At 44.5% G+C, this 20,645-nt stretch overlaps 1 protein-coding gene across 2 annotated transcripts in view; it reads right to left on the bottom strand.

Annotated features, from left to right (window-relative positions):
• The window catches only part of NF2 (NF2, moesin-ezrin-radixin like (MERLIN) tumor suppressor), a 175,682-nt gene that overhangs the window by 74,542 nt on the left and 80,495 nt on the right, over positions 1 to 20,645 (bottom strand). For both annotated transcript variants that reach the window (XM_069760065.1, XM_069760071.1), the window contains exons 10-11: positions 11,304 to 11,378; positions 9,184 to 9,297 (exon numbers count right to left, since the gene is read on the bottom strand). In XM_069760065.1, coding sequence (XP_069616166.1) covers positions 9,184 to 9,297; positions 11,304 to 11,378 — 189 coding nt within the window. The remainder of the gene's footprint in view (positions 1 to 9,183; positions 9,298 to 11,303; positions 11,379 to 20,645) is intronic.

The raw sequence follows: 20,645 nt of genomic DNA, 5'->3' as shown, positions 1-20,645 counted from the left end.
ACAAGATCTGTCTGATGGTCCTTGGGTAGAAAGGACATCCTCTTCTTCGAGTCCAGAAGAATTCCCAGGAATTTCTTCCGTGGAGATGGCCGGAGGTCTGATTTTGCCAGATTCAGAATCCACCCGAGCAACCCTAGGATGTCTAGGACCTTCGTCACATCCTGATTGAGGCGCAAAGTGGATGGGGTGATGATGAGAAAGTCGTCAAAGTATGGAATGACACAGACCCCCTGTTGACGGATAAAGATTACCGCTTCTGACATGATCTTGGTGAAGACTCGTGGAGCAGACGAGACTCCGAAAGGAAGAACATTGAATTGGTAATGACTGACCCGCTTGTTTTGGGAAATCGCGAACCTGAGGAACCTCCTGTGGTCTGGATGTATTGGCACATGGTAGTATGCGTCCCTCAGGTCCAACGTCGCCATTACCCAGTCCTGACCGATCAGCGGGATTGCTGATCTGATTGATTCCATTTTGAATCTTCGGTATTTTATTACCTGATTTAGAGGTTTCAGGTTTATGATGATACGGTGTTTCCCAGAGGGTTTATTCACCAGAAAAAGGTGGGAATAGTGACCTTCTCCTATTTCCCGATGTGGTACATGAGAAATCACCTCTGCTTGAAGCAGGTTTAGAATATCCGGCATCAGAGATTCCCAAAGTCCTGGAGATTGTAGAGAAGTGATGGTCAGATGGTGAGGAGGACTCTCGATCAATCTTAGGCCCTCCCGTATGGTACCTTTGACTTTGAGGTAATATCGCCTCCCCAGGATTTAAGCCACAAGGCCCTTCTAGCTGAATTAGTGAGGACAGCTGATCTAGCGGCTACTCGTACTGATTCCGGAGGCGTCCGCAAGGAATCCAGTCGCCTTCTGGAGCAGAGGGAGAGAATTAAGAATCTCTTCCCTAGACGTACCATGTACAAGGTGATTCTTCAAGGTACGCAGCCAGAGAAACAAGGATCTGGCTACACATGTTGAGGCCACATTAGATCTCAGTAAATTAGTTGAAGTGTCCCAAGATTTCCTCAATAAGCTCTCAGTTTTCCGATCCAAGGGATCTTTCAGCTGAGAGGAATCTTCAAAGGGTAGGGCCGTTTTTTTTTGTTACCGTTGACACTTGAACATCTACTTTGGGCATTTCCAATAGAGAACAGTCTCCCTCAAGGGGGAAACAATTCTTAAACTCCGATGGGATGTTTAACCCCTTTTCCGGTAGCCCCACTCATGGAGGATAAGGCTTTCAATATTTTCGTGTATGGGGAATCCCTTCACAGATTTAGGTTTCAAACCCCCAAACATGTCATCCTGTACAGAATGGCCCTCTTCCTCCTCTTCTACCCCCATGGTGACCCTCACCATGGACACTAACTCCTCCATATCCTCGGAGGAGAAGAAATATTTTTTATTGTCTGATTTGGGAGCAGAAGTAGAACCCTCATTCTCCCAAATGTCCTCTGAACCCGAGGTATGTAACTCTCCTGAGTCAGAGTTAGAAACTACCGGGGCTATCTTCCTTTTCTTAGGAGGGGGAGGCTGCGGTGTTGGGGTTTGAGAAAAGGCCGCCATGGAGGACTGAACCTCTTGTCTGATGAGGGTTCTGATGCTGTCCATGAGTGAGGGCTGTTCACTACGCAGAATCTCATCTGTGCATGGTTGACAGAGCTTTTTATATGCGGAGGGAAGCTTGGACGCACATGCAGCACACTTGCGGCTGGGCATCTAATCCTTCTTAGGGGCAGGGACCTTGTCTCCCTAAAACGAGAGAGAAAGTCGTACTAAGTCACTTATTTTTATATGGACAGCAAGGGACATCATCCCACTACTTACAGCAGGGGGGGGTGAACGCTGGGCTCCGCAGAAGCAGAGTGTAGGGGTTTGTCGCCGTCCATATGGTCAGTCCAGATTAGAGGGGGTCACAGGTCTTACCTGGAGGCTTCCCCAGCCAGGAATAAATAGTTCACAGAGGCTCCCAGCGAGTTTGGTGGTGCTCCTCCTCCTTGTTAGGGTCCGTGGGGGGGTCAAAGATGCCCGTCCTGGCTGCCGCTGGATGTCCTAGGGGCAGGGACTCTGGCCGGCGCGTGCGGGAGCTGCAGCGTATGGAGCCGATGAAGACCGGAAGTTCGGGTGCGCATCACTTCCGGTGCGTGTGCCACCACTAGCAGCAGCGTGGAGGAAGGAGGACGCCGGGGAGCTGCGAGAGGACCCCAGAGCACTGCACCGCCCTGCTTTGTCTTCCGAAAAAGGCGCGGGTAGGGCGGGTGAAGGTCCCAAGTCGCGTGGTGGACACGGAGATGGGAGAAGTCTAAAGGAGGAGGAGAGCGGAGCCCCTGACCTCGACTGCCCGGCTTCAAGGTAACAGCACTCCCGATCGCTGGCCACGGCAGCACTATCAGAGAACCTCTTCATGCCCCATAGGGAACAGGAAAAAACACTGGTGGTTGCAGGAAGGGGAGGGTTATTTAACCTCTTTATTTCCTGTCCCCTATTAGGGCGGGGAGACATCCTCCGATACTGCTGTCATGGAAGGTGACTGGAGAAAGATAAGAAAAACAGGTTATATTATACTCACCCAGGGGCGGTCAGGGTGCAGTCCGGTCCGATGGGCATCGCAGTCCGGTCCGGGGCCTCCCATCTTCTTACGATGTCCTATTCTTGTCTTCCTGTAGCGGCTCCTGCACAGGCGTACTTTATCTGCCCTGTTGAGGGCAGAGCAAAGTACTGCAGTGCGCAGGCACCGGGAAAGGTCAGAAAGGCCCGGCGCCTGTGCACTGCAGTACTTTACGCTGCCTCAACAGGGCAAATAAAGTACGCCTGTGCAGGAGCCACGACAGGAAGACAAGAAGAGGACATCATCGTAAGAAGATGGGAGGCCCCGGACCATATGCATTATTCTTGGTTAACAGGAAGCTGCAGCATCAGAGGTGCTTCCAGAAGGAGACGGAGGGAGTGGAGAAAGACCCGGAGCGGGCTTGCATTTTGTAAGTTTCTTACATACATCGCAGAAACAGATCATCACAGTACACACAACACAAAAGCCTACATCAAAGCACATAAAGTGTTTTTTTTTTTTTTTTTTTTTTCAGTCTTCCGATTCTGGTGCTCAACATAGAGGTCCTCAAAGCGCCTCCCGGGGTCGTTGGCATGAGCGCCGGGGCGGTCGCCATCGAGTAAGTACTTTTTTATTTTGTTGTTTGTATTTCTTCATGTTGATGATTTGAGTGTAATGTTTTTGTTTTTTTGTCTTTTTTTTTTTGTAAACAGGCTTCACAGCGTGCTCCGGACTCTGACAGTGAGGAAGATATCAACCTCCTCATAGATCTAGTCCGAGAGCAGGAGCCGCTATGGAACATGGGGGACCACTGCCACGCTAATCTTGGTGTGACCCGTCGGCTCTGGGAGGAAGTTTGCCACAAACTTGTGGAACATTGGGAGGACCTTGATGGTCGGGCCAAGAATCAAGAGCGTAAGTATTCACAGTTCAGTAACTTATGTTGCAGGATGTAATGTGTAGTATACTAATCAATTTGTGCTTTCACTGTACAGGGGACAGAGTTATCAAGCGATGGCGGTCACTCAGGGATCGCTTCAAGAAGGAGTTCATCAAGGAGATGCAGGCCCCGAGAGGATAGGGAGGACGCAGGAGCAAGTACAAGTATGCTAGAGTCCTGTCGTTCCTCCGGTCGACTATGGTGAGCAGAAGGAAAATATCCCCCACCTCATTTACTAAGTAAAAATGTTTACATATGTAACCTTTTTTCGGTTTCAGCCATGGTCAAGCAATAAAAATATATTACATTTTTTTTCTTTGTTCCACAGCACCGTCTGCAGCACTCTGGAGCCTGCAGAGTTGAACCCTTCTGGAGCGATCCCACAGGAGCCCGCCACCGGGGACCACTTCAACAGACCTGACCCATCTGCATCTTCCCTGCCTTCCCTCACATCTGGTCCCTCGGTCCAATCCACCAGCGCTGGAGCATCGTGGCAGACTTCTCTACATAAAGCTGCTGGTGAGGATGTAGCTTTTCCATAACCCCACCCCTCTGACACTGCTGCCACCTACAGAACACCTTTTGGGCTCTGGGCGGCAGCGCTAGAGTGGTCAGGAACAGAGCTATGCGTCCGAGTTATTGCATCTAAATGCAGCCTTCCAGAACTCGCTGAAACTGTTGTCTGAGCAAATCACTGTTTAACCTCATGAACAACAGTATGCTTGAATTGAGCACGCGTCTGGATAGGATGCATTTAGATGCAAGTAAATCCCCCAATCATTCCTTTTTCCAGGCAGTAGTCGAGCGCATAGACAAGCTATCTCCTGACCAGCAGATGCATGTAATGCAAGCCTGTCAGTTTGCTCTAGTGCAGGTTAGCTCCCAAGCCCCTCCACCCGCCCCAGTAGTTCCTCCCGCACCTGCCCCCCCTCCAGCCACTGTCCCTCCTCCCCCTCCTGTACAATACCACCTTCCTGTCCCATAACAGTTCCCAACCACAACCGCTGTGCCTCCACTCCCTGCCCAACCTGTACTCCCTGCCCACTACCACCAGTCTCCTTCCACACCTATCATGCCCCAAATACAACCCTCTTCTCCGTCCACCACCTCTTCAGCCTCCTAATCCCTCTACTCCACCTGTCAAACCTTACCAAATCCAATCCCTACTCCCAGTTTTTTGTCCACCCATCCTCTTGGTTTCTCCACCCCTTCACCTTGTGTTCCCGATCCGTCACCAGCACAATCCACTCTCCATACTCCCACTGTTCAAGTGGTTCGATCTGTCAGCCCCTCCAGTACTATCTCCACCCCACACTACCTTAACTTATAATTTTGTGAAAGAAATAAAAATATATTTTTTTATAAAAAGCTTTATTGTCTTTCATTTATTTAATGAGAAGGTAAAATACTTTGGGTAACAAGGCCCAATACTTTAGGGAACTAGGTCTTCCTTGAGGTGAAATAAAGTACTCTGCAAATTTTATTACGATAATTGTACAAGGAGGTTTCAACGAAGTTGTCATCCATGGCAATCTGTTCCTTGCATATTATGAGGAAGTGGCACTGGTGGCCACGAAACGTGCGTTGGGGACCATCGCCCGACCGCCCCCCCCCCCCCCCCCTACCTCTGTGTAGTGGTAAGTGCTAGCACCCTTTTTCCACCACCATACTTAATGGCATTACTATAGAATCCCACTGCTTTGGGGTGATCTTGGTTGGATAGTGTAGGTGCTTTTTCTTATGCATTCCATTACAAGGGTATTTACATCTGGGGGAGTGGGGGGATGGGCGCTTTTCCAGCATTCCTGGGACATTCATCCTGTGCTCTAGTCATTAGATAATGTAATATTTTGATATATGTTTTTGTATTATTTATGGCAATTAAAGTTTGTTTTATAAATCATTGCTCTGAATTGCTCTCCTTTTGGCATGGTTTGTTTTGAGCTGATTTGGTGAGGTCGGGGTCTTTTGGCGTATTTACTGCCAGACCTCGTGCGCTCACAATATGTATCTGGGAGTTTTGTATTTATTATGAAATTGTGCAGGACCACACAAGCTTTCACCACCTCATCCACAGTGTCAGTCTTCAGGTTAATAGCGGTCAACAGAACTCGACATTTGGATGTGAGAATGCCAAAAACACACTCAACCATTCTTCGCGCTCGCGTTAATCGGTAATTAAAAACTCTTTGTTGGCGTCAAGCCACTACTTGCGTATGGCTTCAGCAGGTGTTCCAATAGTTAGAACGCTTCATCTCCAACACATACAAACGGCATTGGTGGCTTAGAGGTTTCAGGAAGCGGTCTTGGTGGTGGAAATTGGAAGGTGTTTCCATATAAATGACACCCCATTGCAGACAATTTGAGAGTCATTGGAGCGGCCATAGGCCCCAATATCGACCGCTATAAACTTGTATTGTGCGTCTGCAATGGCCATGAGCACGATGGAGAAATATTTCTTGTAATTGAAATATTCAGAGCCAGATGCAGCAGGTTTGACCATATGAATATGTTTCCCGTCCACTGCACCCAAACAATTGGGAAACTGACAAATATTTTGAAATTTTTCTGCAAATGTCCAGCCAACTCTCCGTTGTGGGATGTGGAAATCCCGAATCTGAATTGGAAATGGAGTGAGGAAAGGGACTCGCCAGTTTCAAGGAATCTGTTAAAAAAGGTAAGGCAATAATTACTACAAAATACCAGCAACAATATTACAGTTATAGGTCAGCTTTAACAATACAATAAAAATGGCTTACCGAAGAGTTACCATCAGACGCTCCGCCGGTGAAACCGAGAAGCAGCAATATGTGTCATTCTACGGATGAGGAGTCCAATCCGTTCCACCAAAAAATCTAAGTTCTCTACTTTCATCCAAACGTAGTTACAAAACGTCGTCGGCGCAGATGCATGAGCGCTGTCTTTCTTGCTCCTTTTCAAGAACAATCACTTCCAAACGATTCGCCTCAAAAGTAAAATCCACATAGATCTTCACAATGTTCACCATCACACCTTCCATTTTTGCCACTTGCTCTACAACCGGTCAAAGATGGGCTGTAAAAACACTATATATATAGGTTTTCCGTAGCCAATAACATTTGGGAGCCTCCCACTGGATGTTTTTAAAAAACAGATCTGTCGTAAAACAGATTTAAAAAAAGGAAGAAACGGATGAAAAACTGATGCGTCAGATCCGGATCTGTCGCATCAGTTTTTCACAACCAATAACAGACCCTTCGAGCCAACGGATTGTGACTGACGGCAAAAAACTGATGTGTGAAAGGGGCCTAATGCAAGTATTTTAAACAGCATTTTTCCTGGAAACACTCTGGCTTTTGGTGCAGAAAAATCTGTGCAAGCACCACTCCAGCGTTTTTTTTTTTATTTCACCGCTGGAGTGGTGCTTTAAATGTAAGTTCCCTGATCCCAGTCTGATACATCTCTATTAGAGTCTCGTTCTAGCTCTCACAGACTGGTATTGAGAGCTTGTGATGTAGCTTCTGAGTTCCGGCAAGTCAGAAGCTACTGTCTCAAGATGGCCAGCGGGACCAAACAGTGCTGAAAAACAGTGAAGATGCCGGAGAGCGAGTATAGGACAAGTAGCAGGGGACTTACATTTAAAGTGCTGCTCCAGTGCTGAAGAAAAAAAAACAACCACTGGAGTGATGCTTTGGTGTAAGCAAATATACTTGAGGATACTTTGTAATGCAAAGGAGAAGAGCAGCAATATTCATCTTATGTATTATCATTGTCATCTTGTTCATTGTCAGTATATTCCACGGTGTCCGCTATGCTAGTGGGAGCCCACATTTATTAGGGTAGCAAATTAATTCCATAATCTTAAATTATTTCATTGTTGCAGTTCCCTTTAAATTGAAAATATCAAGTAATTTAAGCTGCCCAATTTGAATGACAATAAAAAATCTGAGCAAAATTATTTTGAATACAATCCCATGAACAAACCAGCAATCCTATATATGATTCATGCATTGTAGCATTTTGTAAAGCAATTGTTTAGTATGAGGAAGTGGAGAATAAGACAAGGGATGTTGGTTATGGGGACCTATCACTGCCATTTTTGTTTCAATCTGTCATCCAATAAATGGTTTTACAATGGCAATCCAATAATGATTAATACTAGTTAACCAAAAGATTGTGTTAAGGGGGGTGATGTGACTGCAGACTTGGGAATCCTCACATCGCATGCTCTGTGAGGATTCTCCAGTGCCGGTGGTCATGTGACTGCAAGTATATGATATGTATACTACCGGCCACATTCTGACTAGATGTGCGCGGCCGGGCTCAATGTAAATGTATTGAGTGAGTCCAGAAACCGTCTAGTCAGAAAGTCACTGGGAGTAAAGATATTATATCTATAATATAACGCTGGGAACGTCACTCTGTCCGAAGCCTTTATAGACTGCGCAAGCGCCGGTGCAGTCTGGGCCTCAGAGTGACGCTCCTAGGAGATCGCGGTATGCGTTCACACTGAACGCACACCGCGATCTCCAACAGAGAAGCAGGGACCGCCAGGAGGGTGAGTATCGGCTATATTCACCTGTCCTCCGTTCCACCGCTGAGTGCCGCCATCTTCCCGGTCCTCGGCCTGTGACCTTCAGTTCAGTTCGGGTTACTAAGCGCAGGGCCGCGCTTAGTAACCCGATGTTTACCCTGGTTACCTTCTTCTTCCGGTTGCCATCTGGACCTAATGCAGTGCTGAATAAGAGTGGCCCCTAAGTGAAGGATGCGGTTGGAGGAATGAAACCATCCGAACGGGCCACTCTTATTCAGCACTGCATTAGGTCCAGATGGCAACCGGCAGAAGACTGATAAGTATCATCATTTTGACATAGATGGTGGTGACACGTGGTATTATACCAGAAATAAGTATGTACCGTTTGAGTTTACATAACCACTGTGTCACTACGGATAAATGAGCGCTGTTACAATATCATACCGCCTAGTAGGAATTTCTGTATCACAATAGTGGTCATTGATTAGTGTGAAGACTGAGAGCCATAGAGTCTTCTGGCACACAATCCTACCATATGATATGTACACACAGGTCTATAAACTGTGAGATCTAGAGGGTTTACGGATTCACGGATATCGTGGACCTGAGTGTAATGTTAGTCATTGCCACTAGGCATTTACGTTTTTTGTGGGCGGTGATATACAGATGCGTTTTTATATGTGTCTTTTGTGTTGTACGTATGCACCTTGCACTTTTGTTGGCACTATATGTTTGCACTTTTTTTAGAGGATAGAAATAAAGGTTATATTTTAACTAGATATAGGAATCCGCTTTTTTCCACTTTAGTTTTTTGGTTCCTCTGACTTTGGAGTCCAGCTGGTTTATATGAGGGGTCCTGCTACTAGAATATAGTTAAACAAATCACCAATCTAAGGCTGGCCAAAATTGTAACCTCAAGATACATGACCAAGACAGCAGACCTTATCAACGCAAACTATCCTAACAAGGGGTGAAAGGGAAGCAATGTTTATCCCACAATATAGCGTGTACTAGAGACACAGCTGGGCAGGACAAGTCCCACTTCTACAAAGCATTAATAATTGCTACATATTAAAAAAATTGATTTATCTAGAAATTTGGTTAATGTAGCGAGAAGTACAATGTGACGGAGGCAAGAAGTACATGAATAACCAGCACTAAGAAAGCAATGGCTCACCTGTTTTCTGGCCCTCTCTTCTCGGGCCTGAGACTTCATCTGTTGAACTTCAAGGGAGTCTGCTTTCCTACGACGCATGAACAAGTCATGGTTTCCAATACAAAGCTGTAAAATCTAGCAATAAAAGAAGAAAAACTATATACAGTACTTATAGAGCACAGTCCCAGAAAACACAAAGATCACTAGCTTCACCCATGAACAAAAAAATCACACTAAATCGCAGAACCGACTAAAAAAAGAAAATACTCTTAAATAATAAAATTAAAAAAATTAAAAAAAAGACTGCAGCCACAGGATTTCACTGGGCCGGTGTAATATATACAATTTTCTAAGGCTAAGTTCACATTTGCGTTCGGGGGCTTTGGGGAGGGCTGCGTACTTCCTCCGATAAGCTCAGCCTACTTCCGCATGCATCATGCGTACCTATCTTTAACACTGGGTACGCAGGACATGCGGATGTATGCAGATGCGTTGTTTTCGACTTGCCCGCCGACCACACAGGAACGCAACAAGTTGAGGTAAAATTGCAAAAAAAAGTGCAATCCTACAATTGTTTTTTTATTTACCATATTCGCTAAAACTGCCCTGTGCTAGGATTTCCAAGGTAATTACAAGTACGCAGACACCAAACATGTAAAGGTTCTTTTTTATTTAAGTGGTGAAAAAAAAATCCAACGTTTGTAGGGGAAAAACTTTCCGAGACCCGTAGCGTCTCCATTTTTTGTGATCTGGGGCTGGGTGTGGGCTTTTTTTTTTTTTTTTTTTTTTTTTTTTTGAGTCCAAAGCTGATGTTTTTAATGACACCATTTTGGGGTAGATACGATGTTTTGATTGCCCGTTATTGCATTTTTTTTGCATTTTATTGCAATGTTGTGGTGATCAAGAAAACATAATTCTGTAGTTTTTAATTTTTTTTCTAGTTACGCCATTTACTGATTGGATTAATCTACTTTATTTATTTATAGATCGGACGTTTCTAAACACAGCGATGCCAAACAAATGCATTTTTAATTTTTCTATTTTTTTTTTACTTTTTTGTTGCTTCAATAGTCCCCTTAGGAGACTTGAAGATGCAATCATTCGATCACCTGTGAAGCCCTGCTATGTGTAGCATAAATCATGATCTCCTATAAATGCTGGCCTCGTGCCCGCATGCATAGGAGATTTACTATCAGAAATTGGAGAAAAAAATCACTTAAAGTCCAGGCGTATTAATAATTGTGGCTTTATTCAACGCTTTTCAGAGTACAAAAGACTCCTTTATCAGGAAATATCACAAAAAAGAGTCACTACAGCATATACAGACCTTTAAAAAGGAGAACAACTTTGAACAGTTTTCCTATTTAAAGGTCTGTATATGCTGTAGTGACTTTTTTGTGGTATTTCCTGATAAAGGAGTCTTTTGTACTCTGAAAAGCGTTGAATAAAGCCACAATTATTAATACGTCTGGACTTTCAGTGATTCAGCAGCGCAGAACTATAACGTTTTATTTGAGCTACGTCTGGTGAGTGCAATCATATTGTATTGACCACTTATATCCCAGATAAGACCTTATTTTTGCGCTATTTCATCCTACAGCTTTCATAGGAGATTTACGGCACAAGGCTCTTCATCAGAACCTTGGCTGTCATGACAACCCATCGGAGCCACACGATCACGTGACAGTGGCACTGATGGGGGAGGGGGGTGTCTTGTGACGCGGTTTCGGTTAGCGTGTGTTAAACGCTGCTGTCAGATATTGACAGTGGAATTTAACTTAACAGCCGCGGTTGGATCACAAATCCACCAGCGGCTGTTAGATTCACATGACAGCTGATCAGATCTGCTGTACTGTGCAAGGAAAGATGCAGGCTCAGCTCTAAAGTTCGTATCAAAGAGAGGAAGGCGATCTATGACGTTTCTATAAGTCCAAGGTGAAGGGGTTAGTTAAAGCCGGTGGTAGAATTTTTAAGTTGGACAACTGCTTTCACGACAACACTGGATTTACATATGGTTTATATTTGAGACCTCATAAAATCGTTAAAAAAAAAAAAACATGATTAAAACAGTTGGAACAACAACATACATATTACAGCAAAATGGAAAAAATCATAAATTATTAACAAAAAGCTTAACTCACCAGCTTGTTTACTCGTAACTTGGAGGAATTAAATTTGAAGACATCAATTTTCTTATCAAGTGGTTTAATGGTAAACTGAAATAATATATATTTATATGAGTATTTAAAATAAATCTACCAGTGTCGCTGTGCTCCAATTTACAAGTTGTTAAAAATATACATCCCCATGTCACATACACATGAAAGATTTTACGGTTAAAATGACTTCCGAATAATAAGGTGAACACAGCATTTTTGCTTTGCATGGAAAGTAACTCTTACCTGGACCCCGTCATTTCAGAGATGCATAGCGATCATTAAACAGGCTTCTAAAGCAGCAGATATCACAAGCTGCCTTTTCTCTACCGCTTGGATTCGGAGCATACAGCTACAGTGCCTTGAAAAAGTATTCATATCGAGTGAACTTTAACTTTTTTTTTACGCTACCCCCACAAACGTAAATGTATTTTTGTATAAATCATTTTTATTGGTCATTGCAATAAAGAGTAAAGGTAAACAATACAAACTAGTAAATCAGTGCAATGATAAACAATGGTTACAAGTAAGTCAAGTAAGGCATTGTGACAACGTTTAGGTCTTGTAATTCAACTTTCTGGTAAATAATGTTGTTGGTTATCCCAAAATTATGAGGAGTTAATAATAAAAAACAGCTGGGATAGTAGATAGCCATTATTACATTTCTTTGTAATCATTTGACTGTATAATATATGTTCAAACTGGGTAAGAGGAAGACACACAAAGTAAGATAAGGGAAAGAAAGAGGGGTAGAAAGAAGGAGAGGAGTAGATGGGGGAGTAGGGAATGTGGGAAAAAAGTGTGGCTGCCAACCCGCTCCAGCGGCCAGAGCGCAGGTCGAGAAACGGCTCGAGAGTGCACGCGAATGTGTTACATAATGCGTCAAGTTCTGGAAATCCAGCGATCTAATTCAGAGGTTTCCCTAAAAGCAATCCAGGGAGCCCATGTGTTGTAGGTTTTTTCCGCATTACCTGTAGACTGATTTATCAGCTGCTCCATTCTATAAATGTCATTAAGTTCTGCCACAAATTCCGCACGGGAAGGGAATTTTTCTTGTTTCCAAAAACGTGGGATTAGATTCCTGACTCCAGTAAGAAAGTGTCTGAGGATGCCCCTCTTGAACCTAGATATCGACAGGTTACACAAAGACAACAATGCTAGACTTGCTGAGGGTTGGATCTGTGTGATAGAGATCCTATTATGAAGTTCAAAGACGGCCAACGACAAATCCTTTATGGGGGAGCAGTCCCACCAGATATGCATGTAAGAGCCTATCTCCTTTAGACATCTCCAGCAGGTGTCAGGGGTAGTGGGGAACACCGCATGCACCATGGAGGGGCATCTATACCATCTTGCTAGAATCTTATAGCTCCTCTCCTGTGATACCGCGCATAATGACGATCTGAACGAGAAGAGAAGAATTTTTTCCCTATCTTCAGATAACAAGGGTCTTCCCAGATCACTCTCCCATTTCGAGAAAAACATTGGCCAACCCTGCAGCGGAGCCCTCCCCTCTTGGAAGATTTTATATAGCAGCGAGACAGTATGATCTGGGGGATTTGCTGATATGCATAGCATCTCAAAGGGAGTTAGCGGCCTGCCAATATTGGTTTGTTTAGAGATTGAGTGGATATAACTTTTTAGTTGTTCATAGAAGAACCAATCAACAGAGTATGATTCCTCCTCTGGGAATAGTTCCCGAAGGGATTTCATCCCAGTTTCTTTTAAGTAGTCGTGGATGATGGGTTTGGAATCTTTTCTCTTATTTAGATATGTCTCTCTATTCAGCCCCGCCGGAAAAGCAGAATTGTCATAGATTGGAATTAAGGGGCCTGGGAGAGTTGTGATCTGAAGGTCTTTGTTTCGGTTTTTAATAAGAAGCAATATGTTTCGTGTAAGGAAGGGTATGTAGATGTCTGGCCCTACCCCCTTGCCTCCTGTCCAAAGAACAACTTGGGAGTCGCATCCATTAAGATCGTTTTCTAGGTTTACCCACTTTTTGCTATTTGTACTGTGATAAAGGTCTAGGATACAAGTTCCCATTGATGCATAACTATAAATCGCGAGATCCGGGAGACCCAATCCACCTGTCAGTTTAGATCTACTTAATGCTGTATATGAAATACGTGCCCGATTATGAGACCAAATAAAACGAGTAATTATTTGTTTGAGGCGGGAAAAGAAGGAAGCTGGTAGGTATAGGGGAATTGTTTGAAAAAAATATAAGAGACGAGGTAGGAGGTCCATCTTAACTGCATTGATCCTACCCAGCCAGGACAATTGGAGCCTGTGCCACCTCTCCAAGTCCAAGTTTGTTTTCTGTAGAATTGGCGCAAAGTTGGTTTCAAACAGTTTAGACGTTTTGCTTGTAATTTTGATACCTAAATATGTAAGGGAATCAAAGCGCCATTTAAATGGGAAAGTCTTCCTTAATTGATCCGCCAAGGGGAGTTGGAGTGAAATGTTTAGGATTTCGGATTTATGGGAATTCATTTTGAAGTTACTTAGGAGGCCAAATTTATGTAGTTCCGAAATAATGTTTGGTAGGCTCGTAGAGGGGGACGTAATATATAGGAGAATGTCATCTGCAAAAAGTGCTAGCTTATGTTCTTCAGAACGTAGTTTTATACCCTTAATTGATGAGTTGTTTCTCAAGGCCACAGCTAAATGCTCCATTGTTAGGATATATAAGAGGGGAGAGAGTGGGCACCCCTGCCTTGTACCATTTCTGACCGGGAACATATCTGATAGTGTGCCGTTTACCTTGACCTGAGCACTAGGGGAAGAATACAGGGCGGAGATCCTACGCAGCATATTTTCTTTTAGGCCAATTTCCTCTAGGGTCTGAGAAATAAATTCCCAATGGACCCGGTCAAAGGCCTTTTCAGCATCAATTGACATGATACACAGGGGGTCCTCCTCTCTGCCCGCTCTGTCAATTAGAGAGATAGTTCGGATTGTGTTGTCTCTCGCCTCTCGCCCTGGAACGAAGCCCACCTGGTCCTGGTTCATTAGTTTTGGTAAAAGGGGGCATAATCTATTGGTTAACATTTTTGCATATATTTTAATATCCAAGTTTATTAAAGAGATCGGGCGGTAATTATCGCACGTAGAAGGGTCCTTGCCCGGCTTAGGGAGAACTGTTATGTGAGCGATGAGTGCCTGTGTAGGGAAAGAGCCCCCAAGAGAGACAAAATTACAAGCCTTCAGAAATATTGGACTAAGCAGAGTGTTGAACGACTTGTAGAAGCCTGCCGAGAACCCATCAGGGCCCGGGCTCTTGCCTTGTTTCAAGGCGCTAATGGTTTCTGATACCTCCTCCACTGAGAATTCCTTTTCAAGATCAAGTAGATCACCTTCAGGCAGAGTGGGCAGTTTATGTTCCTGTAAATATGATTTGATTTTATTACGGAGAGAATGTAGTGGAGCCTCTTTATAGTGTCCCGCTATGTTATATAGAGATTTGTAGTATTCGCTGAAGTTGGAAAGAATATCTCTGGTATTAAACACTTTCTTCCCCTCTTTGTTTTTAATAAAAGGAATGTAGGTATTGGGATTACGTTGATTAAGGGCTCTGGCCAAGAGTCTACCACTTTTATTGCCGAGCTGATAGAAGCGGCTCTTGAGTCTTTCTCTGAGGCATTTAGATTTTTGGTCTATTATAGATAACAATTTTTGTCTGGCCGAGGAGAGCCTAGCAAATGTGCTGGCTTCAAGGTCTCGTTTATGTTTGTTTTCTAATTGGTGGATTTGTTCTGTTAAGCTAAGTATTTCCGCCGCTCTTTCTTTTTTCAACCTAGCGCCATGAGAGATGAGGACGCCTCTTATTACACTTTTCAACGCCTCCCATTTTACAGTGGGGGACGTGGTGTCTTCCTCGTGGTCAGTCAGGAAATCTGTGATTGTTTGATCAATCTTGGATTTACATATGGGATCTTGTAGCAAGTTTTCATTCAGACGCCAGGAGAAACCTGGTCTCGAGGCAGAATGAAGTGAGATTGTTAGGTATATAGGAGCGTGATCTGACCACAGTATCGACCCCACGTCCGCCTTTACCTGCATGTCGAGCAACTTATGTGAAACGAAAAAATAGTCTATTCTACTGTAAGTGTTATGTATTTTTGAGAAAAAGCTATAGTCCTTAGTTGTTGGGTTAAGAACCCTCCAGACATCTACCAGTCTCATGCTGCGCAGCTGGGATCTTATTTTGTTAAGATGTAGATTGTGACTATCAAATAGGACCCACCTTCTCTTTTCCGGGATATTTAGCCCCTTCACGTTAAAGGAGCAAAATTTAATTTCATCCATTATCAAATACTTTTACGCCATCTCGCGACACCACGCGCTCCATCCGCCGAAACAAACGACAGCCAAGTGTAGTAGGGAAAAAACACTGGGAGGGAGGGGAGAAAGACAGGGTGAAGAAGAAATAGTAGAACATAGAAAACATAGAAGGTGCGATAGGGTTGACGCACCCAATCTGACTTTGCATCTGTGTAGTTAGGGCAAAAGAAAGGAGAAGAATAATTCTCCCCCCCTTCCCTCGCCCGTGCACCTTTAGTGGAGAAGGGAAGCCAAGGGGAACACCTGCTCCCCCACCCCCCCGCGAACTTGTTAGGTCCCATGAACAAAAACTTGCAAACGTGTAAAATCTATTTAAGCATAACAATAACCCTTGCATAAGCAAGATGTCCCGCGTGCCATCGGAGAACAATAAGAGAGGGAAAAAAAAAAGGGGGGGGGGAAACGAAAACACTGATGACAAGCAAGACACCACGCGCTCAAATGTCCAGGGATTAAGACTAAACCTCCAAGGCGAACCCACAGTGAAACCATCCGCCCCATCAGGAGATTCAATCAATTAACAATAAGTATCCATGGGACCACTCAACTGCAGCAGAGTGTCTAAATACATTGCAGCAATGAGTAGAGGCTAATTAAAACTAGAGAAAAAAAATGGGAACAAAAGAAAAGAACTTCATGGAGGATCAGAGGAGCCTTCATTGGTGTGTCGATTCTTGGAACGGGGGACCTTGAGCCACCTTGGAGGAGCATCTGGGAGTGTTGGAGTTAGAGGCCAGTCTGGAAGATCTATTAGTGGAAGTTCAAATGTGCCTAGGAAGTTAGCCAGGTCCCCAATCCGGCGAAAGTATGCGCTTTTGCCGCCTTTGGATGCTGTTAGTTGGAATGGGAACCCCCACCTGTAGGGGATATCTCTTTCCTTAGTAGTATTGGTTGGCCTTCAAACTGGAGAGATCCCTTTTTCCTAGAAGCTATCATGATGGCCTCCTTAATTCTAAAGTAGTGCACCCTGCAGATGACATCTCTAGGGCGCGACTCAGACGTGGGTTTAGGACCAAGAGATCTATGAATCCTGTCGAACTCAATGGTGTTGTCTTCGTGATCGCTGAGAATGTCCAGGAATATTCTCTGGACTGTGCGGTCTAAATCCTGAGGACTGACGGATTCTGGGAGGCCACGTATACGGATATTGTTACGCCTGTTGCGGTTTTCCAGGTCTTCAAGGCCAGATGACATTTCCTCCAGTTTCATGGTATGATCCATTAAGATTTCTCTGTGAGCCTGGAGTTCTTGTGAGATATCTTCTTGAGTCTTTTCCACGTCCTCTATACGCGATGTGAATTCCATCTGCAGATTATATATCTCCTTTTTATACGAGTTCTCAAGTCTGCACGCAAAGCTTTCTAGATCTGTTTTGGTTGGGAGAGCTTTAATATATTTACTCAGCTCAGCTATATTCATGTCCTCAGGCAGGACTTTGTCTCCATTACTATTGTCTGTTGATTTTTTAGGAGAGATATGTGAAGAGTGAGGCTCTTTGGAGGAGGAACCATTTTTATGCAGGGTTTGCGACATTGTTGATCTGGTATTCCTTGTTTGGAGTGGCTGGTTTAAAAACCGTTCCATGTCCTCTAGAGAAGGCTCCTTGTGTAAGCTCGTGGGTTGTCCAGAAATCCTTTTAGTTTTACCCATGTATGACTGCTGCTATTAATTGCCCGTGATAGTGTTCAGGGGAACATGGGGGTGCAGCGATCACCACATTAGGCTCAGCCCCCCATCAGCAAGCCCCCTCCGAGGTGCATTTAATTACGATCTTAGGGTTAGTGGGGCATGTACAATGTTCTGAGCCAGGAAGGGGGAACCTCTGGATGCTATAATCGATCCCAACACTAGGTGTCACCAGAGGTCTAGATTTGTAGAATGCAGGCTTACTGGGTAATATGCTGGTAGTCTGTGTTTCCAATATTAATGTAAGAAAGGCACAATGACAGCCCCGTATAGAGCAATGGCAGGGTGACTGCACCGCTTCTGCAGCAAGGCTGGTGAGCAGGACAGTATGCTGGCGTGCCGAGAGTCTTAGGTATGCCCGCACTATGATGGTGTTTCTCTGTAAGGGGATCTGTCCCCAAGATGGCGTCCACCCTCCCACTGGCGGGAAAACGACCAGCACAGGGAACACAATGGCGGGCGTCCCGGGGGGTCTCCTGTCCCACCTGTACCAGTCCTACCTTGGTCGCCTTTCTCCTAGGTGAGGTGTGGTCTGCGCACTCTTCAGGGTCTTCCCTGCAGGAGCTGCAGCTGAGCGCGCCTGCGATGCTCTCCTCTCGGGTGCCGCGGGAGGTCCAAGGGCGGGAAGGCCTCTCTCTCACCACCCCTTTAGCTCTGCGGGGGTTCCGCAGTCTTCTCATTGCCGCCTCGCACCTTACTATGTGCCGTCTGCCGGACTTCCCTTTGCCGTCTGCGGTACCTGAGGAGTCCTTGCTGTGCCGGCCTGTTTCTGGTGCGGCTGTGCTGCAGGGCCGCTCTGTGCCTGAGGGTCCGGTGTGCCGGCTCCTCGCCGCGGGAGATCGCCAGCCAGGGGTCCCCCTTGATCCAGGTGTATTGCCAGGTAATAACTGGTGGTCCGTTCTTGGTTAAGGTCTGGGGAAAGACCTATATCTCCTCTTTGCTGGAGGAGATCTCCACCATGCGTCCTTCTTACGTAAATGTATTTTATTTGGATTTTGTGTCATACCAACACAAAGTAGCAAATATTTATGAAGTGTCAAGGAAATGACACATGGCTTTCTAAATATTTTGAAATATAACTCTGAAAATTGTGATGGCACACACTTGTCTTCCCCAAGTCAATACTTTGTAGGACCACCTTTTGCTGCAATTACTGCTGCAAGTCTTTTGGGGTACCTCTCTATCAGCTTTGCACATCTAGAAGCTGACATTTTGCCCCTTCTCCTTTGCAAACCAATTCTAGCTCAGTGAGACTGGATGGAGGCGTCTGTGAACAGCAATTTTCAAGTCTTGTCACAGATTGTCAATGGGATTTACTTCTGGACTGTGATGGGCCGTTCACACAGATAAATATGCTTTCATCTGACAAACTCATATTCAGTGGCCAGTGTCAGGCAGCTGTTACAAAGCCAAATAAAATAATGGGATGCATTAAAAGAGGTATAGATGCTCATGAGGAGAATACAATTTTACCTCTATACAAGTCACTTGTTCGACCACACTTAGAATACTGTGCACAGTTCTAGTCTCCAGTGTATAAGAAAGACATAGCTGAACTGGAGCTGGTGCAGAGAAGAGCGACCAAGGTTATTAGAGGACTGGGGGGTCTGCAATACCAAGATAGGTTATTACACTTGGGGCTATTTAGTTTGCAAAAACGAAGGCTAAGGGGTGATCTTATTTTAATGTATAAATATATGAGGGGACAGTACAAAGACCTTTCTGATGATCTTTTTAATCATAGACCTGAGACAGGGACAAGGGGGCATCCTCTATGTCTGGAGGAAAGAAGGTTTAAGCATAATAACAGACGCGGATTCTTTACTGTAAGAGCAGTGAGACTATGCAACTCTCTGCCGCATGAGGTTGTAATGAGTGATTCATTACTTAAATTTAAGAGGGGACTGGATGCCTTTCTTGAAAAGTATAATGTTACAGGGTATATATACTAGATTCCTCGATAGGGCGTTGATCCATGGAACTAGTCTGATTGCCGTATGTGGAGTCGGGAAGGAATTTTTTCCCCAATGTGGAGCTTACTCTTTGCCACATGGGTTTTTTTTGCCTTCCTCTGGATCAACATGTTAGGGCATGTTAGGTTAGGCTATCAGTTGAACTACATGGACTTAAAGTCTTCCTTCAACCTTAATAACTATGTTACTATCTAAACCATTCCATTTTAGATTTGCAGTATGTTTAGGGTCATGGTCCTGCTGGACGGTGAACCTATGCCCCAATTGCAAGTCTTTTACAGCCTCTAATAGGTTTTCCACTGCAACTGTCATCTATTTAGCTCCATAGAACTTCCCATCAACTCTGACCAGCTTCCCTGTCCCTGCTGAGGAAAAGCCTCCCCATGGTTATCCCACGTTTGACAGTGAGGATGGTGTTTTCAGAGTGATGTGCAGTGTTAGTTTTCCACCACACAAAATGTTTTGCATTTACCCAAACAGTTCTACTTTGGTCTCATCTGACAAGAGCACCTTCTTCTACATGCTAGCTGTTTCCCCTACCAGGCTTTTTGCAAACTGCAAACGGGACTTCTTATGGCTTGTTTTAAAAAATGGCATTGGACTTGTCGCTCTTCCATAAAGGCCAAAATTGTAGAGTGCACTACTAATTGTTCTGTGGACAGATTCTCTCACCTGAGATATGGATCTCTGCAGCTCCTACATAGTGACCATTGGCCTCTTGGCTGCTCCTTTAATTAGTGCTCTCCTTGCTTGGGATGTCAGTTTAGGTGGATAGCCATATCTTGGTAAGTTTGCAGTTATGCCATATTCCTTCCATTTTGGGATGAAGGACTGAACATTGCCATGTGAGATGTTCGGAGCGTGGGCTATGTGTGTGTGTGTGTGTGTGTGTATATATATGTGTGTGTATATGTGTATGTGTATATATATATATCTACTATATAAAGCGGAGTGTGTGTGTGAGTGTGTGTGTGTGTGTGTGTGTGTGTGTGTGTGTGTGTGTGTGTGTATATATATATATGTGTGTGTATATGTGTATATATATATATCTACTATATAAAGCGGAATGTGTGTGTGTGTGTGTGTGTATATATATATGTGTGTGTATATGTGTATATATATATATCTACTATATAAAGCGGAATGTGTGTGTGTGTGTGTGTGTGTGTGTGTGTGTGTGTGTGTGTGTGTGTGTGTGTGTGTGTGTGTGTGTGTGTGTGTGTGTGTGTGTGTGTATGTGTATGTGTATGTGTATGTGTATGTCCGGGATTGGCATCTGCACCGTCGCAGCTACAGCCACAAAATTTTGCACAGTCACACGTCT

Source organism: Ranitomeya imitator, chromosome 1 (genome assembly GCF_032444005.1).
Source record: "Ranitomeya imitator isolate aRanImi1 chromosome 1, aRanImi1.pri, whole genome shotgun sequence".
Taxonomy (NCBI): Eukaryota; Metazoa; Chordata; class Amphibia; order Anura; family Dendrobatidae; genus Ranitomeya; species Ranitomeya imitator.
Note: the sequence above shows the minus strand (reverse complement) of the source record. Positions and strands in the feature narration are given on the sequence as shown.